The following is a 21788-nucleotide window of genomic DNA, read 5'->3' as shown; positions in this document are numbered from 1 at the left end:
CTTAAATATTTAAAAAGGAATTAACTTTTTAAAAGTTCGCTAACTTGGTAAGATTATTTTATGTACGACCCAAATTAAAATTTTTATCAGTGTTTATCAATTATCCTTTGCCACGAAAAAAAAAAACCCACAGTTTAAAAGCTTCATACCTAGAGCAAAGTTATAATTTTAATATATATATATATATCATCTTGCCATAAAAACTTATAACGCTTTAAAACAGACAAACAGCATAAACAACTTTCTTTTTAAAAAAAAATCCGCTAATTTAATGAGATTTTTTTTTACAGATAACACAACAAAGTAATTTTTTAAATATTAAAATGCTGGATCACAAGCACTTTTTCATTTTCACAAAACAGTAGTGTTTAATTATATTGGTGTTTTGCACTCTTTCAGAATTTGCATAAAGGACGCTAAATAAATATTGGCTAAACTTGACCTAACAGTCATGAATAACTATTGCAAACTCACAGTAGTTATGAAAATAGCATATAATTTGCAAATTGAATTTTTAATTTTAATAAATAATGTTTGAAATCAACCGAGAAATAGGTGTAGTTAACATGGAAAAAAACATGTTTTATTTTTAACTTTAAAAAAAACATATTGATGTACCATTATTAACAATTACTCTTTGAGTTCTACAAATCCTGTGCATAAAATAATATAATATTTCAAACATAAGTTTTTGTATGAATAATTAGAATTTGTAATACCCACCAAAATGAAATTGCACTCAGATAATTTGCCAACGATGATAATTGTCACAGATAAAGAAATAAAACTTCCATCGTCTTGTTGCTTTCAAAAAAGATAAAAACACAATGCAAATGTTGCTACATGAAGAGATACGAGGTTTTAAACATTCCACTTTTCCAGGGTTTTAACTTTTTTCAGGGTCTCCAGTAATAAATTCCAAACTTAAATTTTTGTTATGCGTGGCGATAAGTGAAAAAAGATTGAGTATCATGCATTTTTCTCTTCTAAAAATAAGTAAAATTTATTTAAAATCAGATCTTGTGGCGTAACTACCACTATAAATATCAAATACCAATTCACAAGTATATGACTTGTTAACTCGATTCTATTTAGAGGTACCTTTGCTCGACAAAGTTTGACATAGTCGATAATTAAATCCCCTCAATGGTGACCTGTGGGCGTGATATGAACAACATCGATGGATGGTCCATATACTAAACAGCAGTTTTGCTTAAAATGTAGTGCTAAAAAAAAAATATATACGATGAAGTAAATAAAAGTTTCCCGGCCTATAAACAACAAAAAATTAAGGAAAAAAATTTTGAGTGAAATGATATAAATAAAAAATTTATAATGAGCAAAAATTATATAAATAAAACTAAGCAGTAAAACTAATTATAAAAAAAACTAAGCAGCCAAAACCAACTAGTGGTATTCGTTCATCGAATTCTATCACAGATAAAATTCATAAGGGGAGTAATGTGGTGCAACAACTACTATAAATATTAAATACCAATTCACTTGTCTATATTATAAGACTTACTAACTCGATTCTATCCAGAGTTACCTTTTGATAGATGAAGGTTGACATAGTCGATAATTAAATCTTCTCAACCTAATTGTTTTTTTTATTTTAGGTATTCCAAGACCAACTTTAAAAACCAACCATTCATAAAGTATATCCACCATCTTTTTCACAATACCAACATTATAGAAATACAGAGATTTAAGAAATGAAGAACATTTTAAAAGTAAGAAAGATCTGTCGCATGAATCTGTGTGTTTCAATTTGAATATGCCAATGAACACAACATAGAGGACATCAAATTTTACAGTTCTTTGAATTTATGATCATTTATTGTGAAGTCTGACTAAAAGAGGAAAGTTGGACATTTGTGAGTAATACTTTGTTGTAAAATATATGCCAATGTGGAAGAAAGTCTTGATAAATGATGCCAATAATTAAGCATCTGCGAGGAAAAATATTTATTTATACATAACTTTGACAGTATCATGAATTAACATCCCTGGTAAAATCATGCCTCCGGAAACAACATCCTTACTGAAGTCAACAACTTTTTTTTTCTTTAAAGAAAAACTATTAGCTTTTTTTCATTTGTAAAAATTAGAAAGAAAAACAATTGAAAATAAAAATACACAAATATAGTCGAACCTCGATAAAACGAAATCTGTGGGACCATCATAATTATTTCATGTTAACCGAATTTTGTCTTATCCGATAATCGTTAAAACAACTTAATCTGGTACTAATTATTAATTAGGACATTTACATAAAATCAATGACACTGATGCACTTTGGGAGCAAGTGCTTTAATTGCCAAATGCTTATGGGGGGGGGGGAAATAAGTTGTTTACAGAGTTAATTTGCTTTCCTTGTATAATTTAAAAAATCTTTTATGTGTGTACATAGATTTGATTATGTTTGTGTTGAATATTTGTAATAAAAAAAACTTATTTATACTGTCTCATTTTTTTGCAAGTTATTTTTACTTTTAAATAGTGATGACTAGCACTTTCATTCAGGGATTACCTTACTTAAGCTTTATAAAAAATGAAAATACTAAAGAAGAGGACCTAGATTAAGAATGAAAGCTCCAAATACAAACTTCTAAATAAAGCATTAAATATACTACATTTAGTATTCACTTCAAAGTAATAAAAACTTTGGTAAGGTCCTAAACATAAAATTTCTGACATTTTTAATTTTTTTTCCAAACAAAAAATAAATTAATAAACAAATAAGGTGGAATCATAATTTTCTTAAAAAATAATTCATTTTTCATTATCCTAATTTAGATTGTGCTATAAGCTCAAACGTGAGTACATAAATTATACACTTTCCGTTTATGTTCAAGTCAACCATTTTGAAAAATTGGTAAACTTCAGAAAATCTATTAAGAATATTTTTTTATATAAAAAAACAAACTTTAAAACAATTAAAAAAAGAATGCAAATAGAAATCTTTTATTATTTAAATAAAATATCAAAATTAGTAAACAGCATCAATAACAAGAATAATTACAGAAAAATATTTTAACGAACTTCACATTGAAGAATTAGCATGTTACGTTTGGACATCTTCACAACAAAGGGAGGCAAACTTGAATGCGGTCTCTGACAACATAAGATTTCTGACTTCGGCCAACAGTTCTAAACCTCTGTAAAAACAATACAAAATTTTAAAAAATTGTAACAGGGTACATACCTAAATCTTTCAACAAAAAATAAGCACCTTTTAAGTACTTTCTAAGCAAAAAAAAATTCAAAAAAAAATTTTAAGCACTATATACATAAACAAAATAATTTTCGAAGATTTTACATGATCATGCTAAAATAACAAACTAATTTCTGACAAAGAACTCTTTTCTTGATTACATTAGCCATTATATGATGCTAATCAAGAGATTTGTCAGTTCAATATCAAAGGTTGGAAAATAAAACCTGAAATAGAAAATATCTTGCAAAATACAGCAGAGTTGCACATATGAGGTGCAATCACCGGACCCAGTTCAGTAGACGCACCACTGGACTCGCAAGTATTTAATCAAACATGTAAATTGTTTGACACTTACATACATTATGGACCAAGGGTATGCTGAAATGGATTGTAGTTGAATGAATTGTGAAAAAGTTGAATAGAGCAATGTCAAAAAGTACGCTTTTACATAATACGTGGTGAAAATCAACATCGTAAAGAAAAAAATCTCATTTTCGAAAAGGGAAAATTAAACACTTTTTAAAAACACCAAATGAAAAAAGCACCTTTTAGGGCTTTTAAAAAACGAAAATAAGCACTTTTTAAAAGTGCTACTCACCATGTGTAATGAGCGGTGATTTTAAAAAAGAAATAACATATTAGTCTAACTATTATGTAAGTAAGCACTTAATAGAGGGGTGTACATGATTTGCTTGTTTTTGCTGACAAGGGGTGAGATGATGGCAAAATTGCCAAAAATATGCTTGCGTAATATTTGAATGGCCAGTAGGGTGCTATTTTTAAAATATAGGAATAAATATTGGGGTAAGTATAGGAAAACTTTCTATATAATTGTTTCCTTTGAAATTATTTAAATTTTGACACAACTTACAATCTAATTTATAACTCAACCCAGGGTTGGGATTTCATTTTTAAGAAACCCATTTCTACCAGGACATTGAGAGAAACTGGATAAATTGAAGAAATTAGATGAAATGGGAAAAACTAGAGATAGCCAATACAATAATTTAGCAATAAGTATTAAGAAAGGCTAAAATTTAAACAAATTAATTAAAAATTTTCACATCTAGAGTTTTTTTTAAAAAATAATTATTTTTCACACTATTCATTTTATATTCATATAGAATTTTAAAACCTATATAGCGTATTGCTTAAGAGTCAGTTTGAGTATACATTACAGCATTTGATTATAAAAATTAGTATGCCATTTGCAATTGCTAAGCCAATATGCGATTTGCTGTAATGTATACATCCAGGACATAATTTGTTAATTTAATATAATATATATATATAAAATTTGATTGTAATATTTTAAAAATTCTACACGTAATTATAAAATTAGGTTTTACTATACTTATTTGCATAAAATGTTGAAGAAATACAATTATTTTGCAAGTTTTTAATTGGAACCCATAAAGCAACAGAAAAAGAGGAAGGCATACAACAAATTTGCGAATAAGGGTTATAAATGAACTATAAGCTATCGTCAAAGCACAAAGAAAGCAAAATATCCACAGTTATTTTGCAAAATTTTAAATGGAACTTTTAAAGCAACAGTGGTTGCTTTTTTAAAATAGTTAAATCCCAACTTCAAAGATGGACAGTCATTTTTGAATAGTGTTCCCCAAAAACTAAAAAAAATTTACAGACTTAGTTACAAAGCTTATTACAAGCTTAATAAATTATTTTATTAAGTTAATAAATTAAGGTAAATTATTACAAACTTAGTTTTAAAGTAATTTAATTTACCCAGAAACAAAAAATTACTTTTTTTTAAAAAAATTAATAAATCTCCTAAAATAAATGATTAATTATAAGAATTAAACTATAAAAATTAAATTCAAATTTTTTTAAATTTTCTATTGTTTTAATCCGACTGATTCTAAGAAATAGTTACCTAGTTTTCCAATAGTATCGAAATTCTCACAGGAAAAAATGGAAATTCAAAATGAAGCACTAAAACACATTGAACAGATTGAAAACATTAAAAAAAAAAAAATTTCAAATAAATCAGTTTAATTTTAGATCTTTTCTCTGGCGTCCTTAAGCATTTGTTTTGGTATATATATAGAACTATAAAGAAAGTATTCACAACATATATATGAAGTTTAATGGTTAATATGAACATATGAAGTTTTAAAAATATAATAAATCAAATATTATACCTTTTAATTTCATCAAAAGCTAGATTTCCTTTCTTCACAAATGTACAGGCAGCATTAGTAGAAGTTACAAGTTCATCAACATTTCCAACAGATTCCAGGATTATGTTCAAAGAATTATCAATATTATTCATTAGTTCAACTATCTCCTCTAGAATTAAATTATAAAACACAAGTTCTAACAAAGATACATGAAAAAAGTTGAAATCAAATGCAAAGTAACTACACATAATACTAACATTTACAAGAAATGAACCCCACAAAAAATTAAAACATGACAAAAAAAATACATTGCAAATCTAAAAAAAAGTTTAAATGATGGAAATAAATTTTTTAAAAAAAATTGGCTATCATTTACAGGATATTATTTACATGAAATGCATGGACTTTTTTTAAAATAGTGATACTATAGTGTATCACAAAAAGGTTTTAAAAAAAAGAAGAAAAAAAAGACATGATGCTTATTCGTGACACTGGCACTGGTAAAGTTAGCAATTTGTATTTTTGGAATCATTTTTATTTATACAAATTTGAGTTATTTAAACCATTCTTTGATCTGTTTGTTTCTGGTCGCCCACATACTTTCTATAATAAAAAATATTTTGAGTCTAAACCAATTTCAATATAAATAAAATTTATTTAAATTCTAATGCAAATATTAATCTGCGAATTGGCACTGGTCGGTGAACTGGCAGTTGAGAAACAATGGTCCACAGAGTAACACTGATTTAAATTGATTAATTTAGGGTTAATATTTTATTCTTTATATTCATAGAAAAACTTCTCTTCTTAACTGAATTTACTTCTTTTTAAATCTAAGCTTCAGTTAGAAATAAATTTAAATTTAAGCAAAACTAAAATGTTTACTTTCAGAGCCCTCTAGTGGCATAACGTCTTCAACAAGCAGCTTGTGCCTCAAGCAATCTATCGCTGTGGCTATTTCCTCATACTGTTTTTCTAATTCATCCAAGATTTCAAGACAGGGTACAAGCATTTTTTCCTATAGCAATTTTTAAACTGGATGAGAAAGAGGTAAAAATGGATGAATCACAGACAAAGTTTAAGAACAAGTAAATGAAGCTTTAAAATATTATAGAATGCAATTTAGCCGATTAATGGTTAACAAAATTAACCGAATAAATCCAGGACAGTGCATTTTTAGGCTTACTCCAAAAAAGTTCATTTTCACAAATTCTTTTTTCAATATTCAGATTCTCTGAAGGCTGCTAAAAAAATTTAGTGTATTTTTGTAGTGGTAGACACACTACACATTGATTTTTAAATGTCAACGTGTATTGTGTCTACCACTACAAAAATACAATTCCAATTTGCTAGTATATAAGACATGTTAACTCGATTCAATGTCGGAGAACTTTTTCATAGATGAAGGTTGACATTGTCGATATGAGTCTCCCACATTGGTGAGCAGAACACACCTTAACAGAAACTCCCACTTCGATTTGAACATGCATACTTCGATGGATGGTTCACATTGAACAGTTGACTTGCTACTTGTAACTGCAACATTATCCACCCCCTTGCGCTGTTGCTACTCAGTTTTGAACACACATAACGTCGGCCTGTATATACTCGACTGCTAATGGCAACACAGGAGCAACCACCACCATAAACTTAATACAGATAAACTTAATACAGCACTCAAAAATACGGTGATCTTAATATAGCTCTCCCGGCATCTCACAAAAATACCAATGAATCAACTAGTGGTATTCCATTCATCAAATTTTATCACGAATAGAATTCTGGTGAGGGAAATACTGTAGTATGTCTACCACTACAAAAATACAATTCCAATTCACTAGTATCTAGTATATAAGACATTTTAACTCAAGTTCTACATCGGGATACCTTTGCATAGATATGATATATTATATGGTATAATCATAATATATTTGTCGATATGACTCCCACACGATGGGAAGCTATTTTCTACCCTAGGATTTTAGCGGCTACTTGCTGATAACTTCAGAAAATAAAAAATACCAATAAAGGGCTTTGTTTAGTTGGTGTTTAGTACTATAGTGGTTAGTTAGTATCAATATGCTGGTCAGGTGACCAAGTGGTTAGCCTGCCTGACTATGAAGCCGATGGCTACAGGTTCGAATCCAGCTGAGGGCATGGATGTTTCTCTCAGTGTGTTGTCCTCTGTTGTGTGTGTGTGTGAATGTGGCCCACCCTATAAACGGTTATCTGTGGAGTGGGTAATAATGCTCTTTTCCATGACTTAGGTGCACACCAGGTAACGTTAAACAAGCAACACTTCTAACATCTTTCGAGGTGAAGAATGGAAGCTCTGTGCCTGCCGTAAAAATAAAAATTCATTAACACACATTTTCAAGCTGTGTTCAGAATAAAAAGCTCAATTATATTCTAGTCATCCCGACAAATTTTTCAATTATGAGCTTACTACAAATAATCAAGTTTTTTATTGTCTGTAGTGGGTTGGGTTCTAATTGCTTAATACTAATGTAAAAACATTCCTTTTTTTTATAAGCGGTATTTAATGTTTGGAATGAAAGTTTTACATGTTATTGAACTTTGATTAATAGAAATTGATATTTTTTAAGAGATTGAAAGTATTAAAAAAATTCTTTTATTTGTAAAAGTTGCTTAAATGTTCATGTGACTCTAACAGAAAGATACCATAATTCATAAGACAACACTACAAATAATAGAAGATTTAGATCATCTGTAATGGGTTTTGTCAAATAATAATGAATGTTTCTTATGAAGTTCCAGTGCATAAAAAAAGTAGAGAGTGATTGTTGGGAATAATTTTTTCAGATAATCAACCTTGAATAAGAGAAATTGATGTTTTTTAAAGGTTAAGAGTATTACAAAACATTTTAATTGTAAAAGTTACCTGTTTGTTTAAATGTTCATGTAGTTCCAATGAAAAAGATACCACATTCAAACTATTTTTAATGTTTTCATGTTTTCCCATCAACTGTTGAATGTAGTTAAACACTCCAAAAAATTTTTCCTAAAAATAAAGATAAAATTATTAAACTCTATATTTGCAATGAGGATAGGGCAAAAACTCTGACTTATGGTCTTTAAAACTGTTGGTAGCAATGAATCACCAATTTAATTCATATAATTTTTAAGTTACTATCCTATGTAAATAAATTCATCAAAATTGGTATTTTTTTAAAGATCTGATCGTGTCGATCTATAAGACCGCAGCAGAAACAAATTAGGTTTTTTTCCTTAAAAGAAGGGGCAGCAAGCTTAGTCCCTATTGTGAGCCATTTTTAGTTATTTTAGGTTGGACAGAGGTCACTTTGCTTGTTAGAGAAATTCATTTTGTATACACTCAGAGGGACGTCAATCTCTGTAGTTTACTGCAGAATAAGAATACATTGGGTGTATTAGCTAGGTTTCTACTCTATTAAACAAAGTGAATTATGCCTTTTTTAATTTGAACAAGATTATGTGAAACATCATAAAAAAAATCTTATGAATGACAATAACTCAAAAGTATTTAAAGGGCAATAATTTAAAGGACAAAGAAAAAAAACTTCCCCAAAGAGATTACAAAGTAAATTTTTTAAAAATATCGATAAATTTAAAACTTTAATATTTCTTCACTTAATTTGTTAAAATGAAGCCAATGCATTATGTAGTAAACATCTTGAAATTTTTTTTTCACTTCTAAATGTAGTGAATTGTTAAAAAAATGCCGTTCATTGGGTAATTTGTTGATAATAAATAAGAAAATTGAGATACAACAATAGTACAAATAAAAATTTTGTTTAATCTTTATTTTTCCCTTCACCATTATTTATGCTTTGTTCCATCTCATTTTTTTTTCTTTTGAAAAATTATAATCTTAATTTAACACTGACCAGCATTTCAGAACGTTGGGGAAGAATATAAACAAGAAAATTGAGATACAATAATAGTACAAATTTTGTTTAATCTCTCTTTATTTTTCACTTCACCATTATTTATGCTTTGTCCTATTTTTTTTTTTTTTTTTTTTTTTTTTTGGAAAATAATAATAATCTCAACTTAGCTTTGACCAGCACTAAAACATTGGAAAAAATTAAAAAAAAACAAGAAAATTGAGATACAGCAGTAGTACAAATTTTGTTTAAGCAAGAAGCATTGAAGTTCTATCTCATTCTTTCATTTACTGAGCTATGTCATAACTTGATCATTCTGCAACAATTATGAAAATTAACAGTGCTTACACTAAAATGTAATTTTCATTTGTATTTAACAGAAAATATTTGTTACATTTTTAAAATAAAACAGCAAATCTAATATTAAAAACTAACAGAAAAAGATATATTAATTTATGAAACTTAATCTACTGATTTTGTTCTGAAGTCTGATTTCAGTCCCCAGGACACCCATGCTGGTTACAGAATAAAATTCTAAATTAAAAAATAAAAATGTAAAATTCTACTCACCAAAGCTGTTTTGGATTTACCCTGAAGACTTTTTCTAGCTTTATTTTCTAGCAGTAGGTTTAATTGATATTCAGCATAACATGTATCTAATTCAGCTTCTTGATCTGCTTGGCTCTAACAAAAATTAAATAAATAAAATACAACAATAACATCTAACACGAATAACATCTAAAAACAATAACATCAACATGCAATGTGGAACTAAAAGCAGCATTATAAAAAAAAAACTTTCTTTTAGTAAGTAATTTCTCTTATTTATTAATTTTTGAAGAGTAAAACTTAAAATAGAGTAACTGTAACATAGATAACATATTAATAATGCAACATATTAACATTCAATCAAAAAATTCTAAGTAAACACTCCAGAATGGTTGATTGACTATATAACATTATTTACATGTTCTATTTTTTATCACTATTTACTAGAGATTGTACTAGAGTTTATTAATATTACAAGTACACTTATCAACAAGTATAATTATAATAATCAATCATATAACACCAACTAAGCAACCCCTCTAATTCTGAAGAAAAACATGTGATTATGTGTGGGGACGGTTAAACAGTAATGATTGTAAAATACCAACTGAACTATAATCAGAAAATTTACATGTTTAATATGATATACATCGAAAATGTATATTGACAAACTCTAGCAATGAGTGATTATGTTGACAACATTCAAACATAGTTTTAAGAAATGAACAACTACTCAACAGGGTTGCCACTTAAATCTGGAACAAAGCTGGTGTTTTTCCTGTACATATTATACACAATATATCAAGAGAAAACACCTACACAATATATCAAGAGAATCACTGAGCTGTTGTGCGAGCTATATTAGGCTAACTATACTCGTTTTTAATTGCTGGAAAAAATTAAAGAAATAAGGAACAGCTTAGAATATTTAAAACAAATAATGCTATAGCAAATGAAATAGTTTAGTACAGCTGAAATATCATCCTTAAATATCCCACAGATTGGGTTTTGAGTGGTCACCACTTTTAAATGATGAAAAAAAAGAAATAAAATTCCCTGTATTATTCCCAGTTTATATGGAATAATTCAAAATTCACTGAATTTTCCCTGTTATTGTAGGCGATTTTTAAATTCTCTGCATTTTCCATGTTCTCCCTGTACAGTGGCAACCCCATTGTAAATAAGACGTTTGCTTCTTTTAAATCAAGAAAATGCTTAAAATAAAGTTTGCCTGTTTCATTTTATGTCATTATTCCATAATGTTTAATTAAATGAATGAATATCACTTATTTAGCCATATTAATCCACTGAAATTTTAAATGAAATAAACAAAATGTGATAAAAAAAAAGGTATAAATAATCAGAAAAATAAAAATTTTCTCCAAATCCAGAATTGTGTAGAACCTACAACTTACTACAGACTATCTACTAAAACCAGGGCTATAGAGAATAGAAGGGCTGGTTCACTCCTTTGTAGAAACTCTCGCCGCGCCAATCCTCCGATTTTCTCTAGTGACGTCACTTTGGCGCAAAGTTCACATTTTCATTTCAAGAACAAAGCGTTCTGCCTTAATAGCTCTAACTAATATTGAAACATTTCTTTTTGTGACATATTCTAAGACATTTGGTTTTTTCTATAATGACTTTCCTCAGTTTTTGCAGTGAATTTACAAACATTTAAAACTATTATCGAAATGCCAGTTTGCGCGATTGCAACAGAAGGAAGAAATATAATTTTCCGCGTGTTCCCTAAAGTAAATGAACAACTATGTAAAGAATGGATTACGAAATGAAGCAGCTAATATAAAACAGCAATACGTTTATTCCATCGTTGCGAACTTTTATAAAAATTCATTGTCTAAATAAAGACCGCCTCGTTACTTCAAAAAGAAAGGTAGGTGAAAAAATTGATAAAGTCAAAGAAAATTAAAATGCAAATATAAAGTATAAATAAAATATATAGTATATAGTTGAAATTCTCCTAATTTCATAACATATTTTTAGTGTAGTTGTTCTAAATATTTATAATTTTTTTAAAAATTATATTCTCTTAAATTTAAATATCTATAAATTATATCATCGTAAATTTAAATATCTATAAGCAATTGTAAAATTTCTAATGTCATTATGAGCCTAAATTATTATTTTGTTTCAATAATTAGCGCTTAAGGTTGATGTTTCCTAATGATTAAGTATGAACAAATTAATGGCATATTTTAAAATCAGGGATTCTTAATACAACTCAACTTATTGCTATAAAAGAATATGTAGATTAAAAAGTGTCGATATATGCTTTCATTTTTCTTAATAATTAAAGTTAAAACTGAACTTTTTAAAATAAAGTATTTATAGTGTCATTTTCGCTTACTAGTAAAACATTTTTATAAGTTTAAAATGGTTTTTTTTTTCTTAATATAAAAACCAAGAAAGTTTTTTTGAACTATGCTTATGAACGGAAATAATGTGTTAATTACGTAAAGTTTGAAAACTAATAACCAGAAAATGTCTAACTTATTTTTACAAAGAGAAAGATGCAAAGTTATCATATCTTTGCTTGCGATCTCCGAGATGTGTGGACACAGTGACGTCATGAGGAGGAAAATCGTAGCTTCAGCTCTAAGAGCGGAGTGAACTAGCCCTTGTATTCTCTTTAGCCCTGACTAAAACTTAAATCAAAACAATGAATTATTTACTTGATTTAAGGTATTTCTTTGTTGTTTGGCAGATTTAAATACACTAGTTGAAAAATTTTTCTGTTCTCTGCAATTTAGTGATTTTTGTCCTGAAAAAAAAACAACATATTACTATGAAAATAAAAAATTACTTAAGCTTTAGTCTTATAATAAACCTGAGCAAATACTTTTTGCTTATATAAAAAAAGAAACACTAAAAATAACATTTTTTAGGAAAACATAACTAGGACATTTTAAAATAAACACTAAACATAACAAACAGCTCCAGTAAGTAAGGTTCAGTAATGTTGTAACGACCCTTGGCAGAATCGCAGCGCATTGTTCCAGAACATTGCTCAGTTCTTGCAAAAAGATAATAACATACATACATAAGCAGAAAGATAATAACACATGTATACATAAAATTTGAATCACGCATTTAGATAATCACTTTTTGGCAAGCTCAATTTACGCCGATAGTATCGTAAATCAATGTAATGTTTCAATTGTATTTTCGACGGTTATTGATAGTGATTTTCATAGTTTCTAAATATCCCAATATATTTCAAAGAATATGGAAAATTTAAATCGTGCATTTGAGTATTTACTTTTTAAGGCAATGATTCTATCGATTTTTTGGCAGTTATTACTATTCCAATTTTTAAGGAACTATTATTCAATTTTCTATAATACAAAACCAGAAAAGATTGGAGCTATTTTGGGAAAATGGAATAATAATCATAGAATAAAAAATAAATTATTATTAATATATTTAATTGAATTTAATACTTAATCTGTCTATTTTTGGATAATCTGAAATAGTGCAACTAGCACTGGGAATGGCCGATTCATCAAAGTTTGGAGGAGCAGTGTCGACAGTTTCAGGAGTTGAATAAGTTTTCTTAGGAATAGTTTTTTTTGGAATAATAGTTTGATTAGCTTTGGTTTTATCCAGAGTAGCACTAAACAACCTTGGATTTCTTGAAAGATTAAACTAAAAAAAAAATAATAATAATTACACAAATGATAAAATAGATAGTAGCAAACTTACAAATATTAAGTAAGAAAGCAAATCTTATGCAATAAAATAGTTAAAAAATAAAGGCTCTGAATAGGTTCTTTTTAGCAGTTTTAACAGTTTTAAAACATAATTGTTAATAATATAATTTTAATAAACTAAAAATGAACAAATAAATTTAAAAGTTACTTAGATTATAAATTGAGCCGCGATGGCTCAGGGGATAGAGTGTTCGCGTTCCGATGAGCTGAATGGGTTCGAATCCCAGCTATGACAGATCTATACAAATTCCGCATCCGGCTTGCACCGACCACGGTGCTGACTGGCCTAAAATATCTTCAGTGGTTAGAGTCCCTTTGAGTTCAGGCTGACTATTAGAGGTTTTCGTGGTTTTTCTTTAAATGCAACACAAATGTGGGTTAGTTGCATCAAAAAGTTCTCCACAAAGGCAAATTTCTCCCAATACTTGATCCAGGAGTTCTTTGTCTTCTGGATTGGGTTCAAAATAACAAGGCATTAGTAGCTGTAAACCCAAAAGTTGGGTCGACTGTTCAACGACAGTAATAACAAGTTTCTCAGTAAACACTGAACTAAACATCTTGCATTAAAGTTATACTTTGGCTGCATGCTTCGAAAATTCATGAGTTGATAAATCCTATCGGCAAACGGATCACAATATTAGAGCCGTACAAACTGACCATTCGAATAGTTGAAGCATTTACTGAATGCAACAAAAGCTTGCTAAAACTTTTACCAGCAGCTCAATTTCTGAAGAATGAAGAACAAATCATACTTAATAGTATGAAAAAGAAAAAAGTTAAGGCATTAAAACATATTCACAAGGCAGCAAATATTTTGAACACTGAATTTCATAATAGAAGTACAGTAGGATCTCGATTATCCGAGTTAACGTGGATCACCACTAAACCAAAAACCTCGGTTAAAGAGAAGTATATAAAAATAGGAAGGAAAAAAAAAAGAGTAGGTATAAATGTAATATATTTAAAAAATACAAAATTTATACAAGCACACCACATACAATTCATATTATTATTAAAAAGCTTTCATAAAAACACTAAAAGAGCATACTTTACGAGGAGAACTAAAGAGTTCTCACTTAAAGTTCTTAATAATTTTTTGTTTTACATCACTATGGCGTTTTTCTGCAAAAGTGTTTCTCCATTTTTTTACGGACAACAGGAGTGCTGGTGTCGCCTCTTCTTGTTGTTCTATTCAAAATAGCACTTTTGATAGCTTTTAGTTCATCTGCATGAGATATTTTTTTATATGTTGATTTTCATCGTCATTCTCTTTATTAGATTTATTTTCATTATTGATGATAATAACGATCCTTTCATCAGATCAAGTTGTTGGATTTCATTTTCCAGAGTGTTTGGAAGATAAAATTTAGAATTTTTTCAGCGGTAGTTTTAAAAATAAACTGAAACAGAAAAAATCCTTTAAATATTTGACAGCTTAGTTAAACAGAAACTTCCATTAATCGGAACTCCACTGTACAAATAAGTGGATCAGAATTCATTCATTATTTGGCAAGATCTGTACAAGTATTGTCAGATGAGGTTCTACTGAAACTATCTGAATATTCGATCAAAGACAGTTACTTTGGGGAAAAAATGTTCCAAAGTCTGCTGAAAAATTAATTCTATAACACAGTAAAAAGAAACATGAGTTGGTCTCAAGTTGACTAAAATTGCGCTGATAATACTAACAATGTGCTCAATAACAGCTGAACGATGCTTTATTTATGGTTTTATTTTATATCAGTTGTTGAACAGCTGACCCAATTTTGGGTTTACGACTACTAATGTTCAGCTCCGCAGCCTTGTAATTTTGAACCAATCCAGAACACAAGGAAACTCCTGGATTAGTAGATCCAGAGGTATTATTTGTTATGGGAATATGGAGGACTTTGTGACTCGACAAATTTAAAATGCATCAGTCACCAATTACTACACGGGAAGTCTTCGGCCGGCGAGGATCAAACCCACTAACTGCTGGACATGGGCCCAGTGTCCAACCAACCAGACAATCTCGGAAATATATAAAAAGTTTGCATTTGTAACCCACAGTCAGGGGTCTGTTTAGAAGAAAGTTGGGTCTGTTAGCAGACCCTTCACAAAATAATTTTTCTTTTAATTGGACCCTTCACAAATTTATTTATCTTCATTATTGTTTTGTTAATCGAATAAACCCTTCCCGAGGGTGAAAAAAAAGAAAGACAGCTCAAAACGAACTAAGTTTTCCAAGTTTCCCAAAGTTTAAATTCCAAATGTAGTATTCTAAGAATATATTTCTACTTTTACAAACATCGTGTGCACATTCTTATTGATATTAAATATTTTTTTTTGTAAATAAATAATTTATCAATTTATGATTCATAATCAATTAATTATTCATAATCAATTAATTATTCATAAAATTCATTAATAGATTATTATGTAATAAAAATTAATTTCTGGCTATTTTTTAAATAAAGTATTATAAATGTAAGAATTGTTTAAGTTTACTTAATGTGTAACACATTAAAAGTGATACATAACTAAGGTGTGTTATTTAAAATATGTCAATTGAAATTATTAAAAATGTGAGTGAATTTGTTTCCATTATTCGTCCAAAATGAATATTCTGTGTTGAACAGTATAGGCTAAATACCAAATATTTGTATGTTGCATCTCTAATTTAGTAGCAGCAATTGTTGAGCAAAATCTTGTCTCGATTTACAATTTAAAAACTTCTTGAAAAGGTTTTTAGCAATTTTTGCAATAACAGGACCCTATTTGCACAAATTCACAAAAGCAGAAACCTGGTTGAAAGAATGTGACTTAACGCTCATTTTATATTCACAAATTATGAGTTTTTTTTCACAATTTTACAAAAATAGGACCTTTCACAAAATGTCTGAACAGATCCCTGACAATATTGAACTATTTAAGCCAAGACACAAAAATAGCATGGCCAAGTTTACAAGCACATATGATTCTGGAGCAGAATTTGATTGTATATAAACTGATGAAAATAGTTTTTCCTCTTCTGATAAAGAGGATAATAAATAAAAGAAAAAAAATTTCAGTTAATTTATATTTTGTGTATATTTTCTTTAAATATTTCTGACACAGATAATACATATTACATATATTAAGAAAATTTGGACAATATATTATTGTGTATACATATTACAGCATATTATGATTTTTAAAAAAAAATTAACTTCTAAATATGTAAGGGAAAAGGGAGGGATCCTCAATTATTCCTTAAATTTTAACTTAAAGAGAATATTCTTATTCTCAGAGAATATTCTCACCTCACATTTCAACCTTTAAATTATTCTCTCTACAGCATTCTCACTCTTGACGTTTTTAATGCGTCAGGTAAACGAGGAGCTTTTTAAAATTGCCATCAATTATTTTACCAAAAGAGCTTGGCACTGTCTTCTACTCTACTCTACTAGACGAAACAAAGCAGTGTCGTATAATTAAATAAGAAAATATCATATTGGAGAAATCACACTTTTTACAAATCCCTTAGCCTTCATCTAGGTAAACATGTGTAAACTCATATAGAAATACAAAATCCACATACTTTGTCTGGGCCTGATGTAGTTTCTTCAGAAGTATGAAGACTGTTATATTTTTCTACAGATTGTTTATACCTTGATGGAACAGATCTCCCTAATTGAATAAAAAAATTAATTAGTTAAAAAGTTTTTTGTAAGAATATGATGAACATATACGAATACAAAAGTGGACAACTTATGATTTAGCGTTTTCCCTGAATATTTTGTCTGGATTGCTCATTTTGCCAGCGCCTTCGAAAAAAGAAAAATTCTTTGCCCTCATGGGGAGAGAAGTTATAGACAATACCAACTTTCTTCGATGAAAAGGTACCCTAACAAAAATCGACTTATCATGTCTTATATACTAGTGAATTGGAATTGTATTCTTGTAGTGTGTGATACACTACAGTACTCCCCCACCAGAATTATATCTGTGATAGAATTCGATGAACAGGACCCTACTAGTTGATTCATTGCTGTTGTTGTGAGAAGCCGGGAGAGCTGTATTAAGTTCATGGTCGTGGTCACTCCTGTGTTACCATTGGCAGTCAAGTGTATACAGGCCAACGTAGTGTGTGATCGAGACTGAGAAGCAACAGTGTGAGGAGGACAATGTCGCAGTCACAAGTAGCAAGTCAACTGTTTAAAGTGGACAATCCATCAAAGTAGGCATGTTCAAATCGAAGTGGGAGTTTCTGTCAAGGTAGGAGTGTTCACATCACATTTGAAGGTCACCAATGTGGGATAAGAAGTTATAGACTACACCAACTTTCTTCTATGAAAAGGTACCACAACACAGAATTGAGTATACATGTCTTATATACTAGTGAATTAGAATTGTATTTTTGTAGTGGTAGATACACTACACTCTTTTAGATAAAAATCTATGTGATTTCCATAAAAGAAATGATTCTTTTATAAATGTTATTTAATTTTATCATAAATTCAAACTCAATCCAGGGGTTTGTCAAGGTTTTTCTGAGCGGTACCTATTTTGTAAAAATTTAGACTTTATTTGTGAAAATTAAAAATTATATCGAAAAATCAACACAAAAATATTGTTTCTTACTGGAGACAAACAAAATTTTAAGAAAAAGTATTTTGTGAAACTACCGTTTTTCCTAAAGTTGAATTTGTGAAAGTACCCCTAAACGGTAGTAAATTTAGCCTATACAGACCCCTACTATCAAACAATTAGTCTTTCTTTGAAGAGAAAAAGAATAAAAACTCTTCAAAGAAAGTATGAGTATGAATACAAAGTGGTACAAGAAACCCGGAATTCCAGGTTAAAAATTAGAAACATTGTAATTGTTAATATTCATGTTTATTTTATTATTATAATTATTATTTATTAAAAAATATATCAATAGGATTTTTTTCTCATGTTTCATTTTTTTCTCACTATAATGCCCATTTAAAGGTTCCTACAAAAAAAATTTTTTTTTTTTAACATAACACAAGCCGTGCACAACCTATTGCTCGAGGGCCAATCACGGCCCATCAACTGTTGATGTGTGGCCCGCGGGAGTTTCTGAATACCATAAAAAAGTCTATTTTAAATTGGTTTTTGTTTACACATTTGAAATTTTTCTTTTTAAACATTATAAATTTTCTTTAATTAAAATATTTCATTCAAATTTATATCACTCTTTAAAATGTGCATATTTTTTGCACTTTCATTCTGTAAACATCTTTTTAGTTAGAGTTTATATCCCCCTCCCCCAATATTATGTATTGTATATACAGTAAAACCTCCGTTAAGCGGACATTCTTGGGACCGAAAAAATTGTCAGTTTATGGGAACGGTACTCTAATAACGAAGTTTAACAGAGTAAATTGTTTTTAGAATATTTTCAAAGATGTAGAAATAATGAAATAATCTACAATAACTATTTACAAGTATATTTATTTCAACTTTAAGAAAGATTAAAAAGAATACAAATATAAACAGTTTGTTATAAATACAAAATTCTAGATGTAGCTACAGATAAATTAATATAATTTTTCTATTAGCATAGATACTTAAGTTAGACATATACCGAATAAGAGCTTTCAGTCCTCACCCGGTTTCAATTATTTTAAAATTTAGAATAAGTAGTGTCCGGTCTGAAGAGATAAAAAATAACGTTTCAGGGCCAAAATGACTGTCCGTGTCCGGTTACGGGAGTGTCCGCTTTGCGGAACATGTACATAATGGTTCATTTATAGAAAAGTCCCGGGGAATTAAAAATGTATCCCTATTTAGAGGCATCCGTTTTGCAGGAGTGTCCATAACAGGAGGTTTCACTGTATTTGTAAATTAGTTATTTTGAAAAATATAAAAAGTTTTTTGGAAAAAAAAGTTTCAATTTCTTTTAGTTTTAAATAAATTCAAGTAATTCTAGAAATAACTTATTAAGTTAACTGATAAAATACCTAGTGCTCAGAACACTAATGTTTACATAAAAATTATCATATTTGCCGCTAACATGATTAAATATGCAGGTGACCCTTCGTTAATCTACCTGTTGTGGAAGTGGCCCTTCACTCAAAAAGTTTGTGCACCCTTAGCTTTACATTACCTGAATATCTTAATCCTTCCCTGAAATTCAAATTGTGAGACATTTAAAATTCTGAAAATCTAAAAGACTATCTAAAAAAACTAAAACTCTAAACTAAATTCAGCGGCGCAGCAGCCCAAGAGGGCCAAGGCCTACGGTGCCCATCTCAGTTTTCTTGACCTTGGGCTCTGGGGTGCAGGAGCACATGTTCCGATCAGGTGGTCAGTCGAACACGGAACCCCCAGTGTTTAGTTCCCAAGCATGCTTGGTACTCATTTATCGACCCACTAAAGGGATGAAAGGCTGAGTCAACCTTGTCCAGTCCAAGGATCGAACCAGGGACCTGTGGCATGACAGCGCTACCGGTCGTCAAAAGACTATCTAAAGGTATAAGATAATCTCCAGGATCTTGAAGACAATAAAAAGAAAAAATTGCACATATTTCAAGAGACACTATCACAAAATGTTGGTTATTTTAATAATCTTTAAGCTGGAACCAGATAATTGTTGTCTTGCCAGTCTGAGTGTGGTGCATTGCCATCACTTTGGCAGAGGATCAAAAATGTGATGGTGTGTCTTTATATCATCCTCAGGGACGTTTCTCAGACCGTACCCATTGTGCAGCTCTAGGTCTATAAACTACATACCATAGTCAGGGGTCTGTCTAGGTTTTTCTGAGATGTACCTATTTTGTGAAAATTTAGACATAATTTGTGAAAAATTAAAAATTATATTAAAAAATCAACAAAAAAATATGGATTTATCGTTTCTTAAGGGATACAAAAGTGAAATTTTAAGAAAAAGTATTTTGTGAAGCTACCGTTTTTCCTAAAATTGAATTTGTGAAACTACCGTTTTTCCTAAAGTTGAATTTGTGAAGGTACCGCTAAACGGTAGTAAATTTGACCTGGACAGACCCCTGTTAGTGCATTTTTAATGCAGTTTCAATACTTAATAATATGAATACCACACATTAAATTAAGACTAGCAGAAGAGAAAACTATAAATGCCGAAAGAAATGAAAATTTACCAGTTTAGGTAAAGATTTTCTTAGAAACACAACAGATAGAATGTAAAAACAGCTATGAAAAACATTGCAAATTTTAAATCATTTCAAATTATTAAAATCATCTAAATTAAATAATTTATTTCATTTATATATTCTGTCTTCCGTAGTTCTATTTTTCTAGCAATTAGTTTTAAATGTTTTAGTAAAACATTACATTAATCACCTAATGTATTATTTTGTTAAAAAATATAACTCCTATCTAATTTTTTTAAGCTGCGTTAGCTTTTCTTTAAGCCTGCTATTGTAAAACTTTTCTAACAAAAGCTTTTTTGTAGCTTGCCAGTGTAAAACTTTCTAATAAAACATTATTCTTTAAATAAATCATGCATATCATAGATTTAATCCCATACATTTTAAATCTGATATTCATTTAGACCCCATTCTTATTGCCCTATATTTAAAATCCCTATATGTTGATAATTTATGTATATTTAAAAATATTATATTAATTTATATAATTAATTGCCTAAAGAAATTTTATTATTTAATTGCTAAAGAAAAATATCAGGCAATATAAGATTGAAAATGTCTTAATAATAAAAAAAAATCACAATTACATTTTATAGTTGAAAACAAGCTTTTGCCATGTACTTTTTCAAACAGAAAACTGACTTTTTGCTATAAAAGATAATAGTTTTGGTACTGCTTTTTTTAAGTTACAAATTATTTCCTTAAAAATAATGCTTACATTAAAATTAGGTCATTGTCCCATTAGCTTCCACTTTACCCTATTTTTATTGTACATCATAGATAGTATGCTTTTTTTCTTTGTCTAATTCCTTAACTTAATAGTTAAAAATCTGATCTAAATAAAAAATAAAGACAAAAAATAATTGAACAATACAACCTTTTACTTTCTTGCTACGATTTGTATTTGATGACGAGGCCATTACAATGTACGATCTAAATAAGAATAAATTTCTTAAATAAAAAAAGTTGAATGGAAATTCGTTCAAAATTTCGCGTCTATCTATTGTGTCTATTGCACCGACAATCGGTACCAGAAACGGTTTATCGTTCTCTATTTCTGTCTAATCAATCCCTCGATAACGATCGGAAGTTCTTAAATCAAATGCAGTGAAAATGGTCCTTATATCTTAAGCCTTGGTTGTGAA

The 21788-nt window shown here is 29.1% G+C and overlaps 2 protein-coding genes across 2 annotated transcripts in view; one reads left to right on the top strand and one right to left on the bottom strand.

The window, feature by feature from the left end:
• LOC107455185 (uncharacterized) overlaps positions 1–2468 on the top strand; it is an 83082-nt gene extending 80614 nt beyond the window's left edge. Inside the window, exon 9 of the mRNA XM_016072665.5 lies at positions 1620–2468. Coding sequence (XP_015928151.2) covers positions 1620–1657 — 38 coding nt within the window. The 3' untranslated portion in view covers positions 1658–2468. The remainder of the gene's footprint in view (positions 1–1619) is intronic.
• Positions 2469–2951: 483 nt separating this feature from the next.
• LOC107455180 (uncharacterized) lies at positions 2952–21749 on the bottom strand. The gene is made up of 9 exons (XM_043052220.3): positions 21521–21749; positions 17091–17179; positions 13262–13466; positions 12494–12582; positions 9822–9935; positions 8267–8386; positions 6250–6382; positions 5386–5533; positions 2952–3161 (listed from the first exon to the last, which is right to left on the bottom strand). The coding sequence occupies exons 1-9, from the start codon at positions 21561–21563 to the stop codon at positions 3068–3070; spliced, it is 1035 nt and encodes a 344-aa protein (XP_042908154.2). The 5' UTR covers positions 21564–21749; the 3' UTR covers positions 2952–3067.
• Between the last annotated feature and the right edge of the window lie 39 nt (positions 21750–21788).

Source organism: Parasteatoda tepidariorum, chromosome 7, assembly GCF_982258835.1.
Source record: "Parasteatoda tepidariorum strain Cologne lab strain chromosome 7, Ptep-v5.0, whole genome shotgun sequence".
Taxonomy (NCBI): Eukaryota; Metazoa; Arthropoda; class Arachnida; order Araneae; family Theridiidae; genus Parasteatoda; species Parasteatoda tepidariorum.
This window is presented reverse-complemented; position numbering and strand designations above follow the sequence as displayed.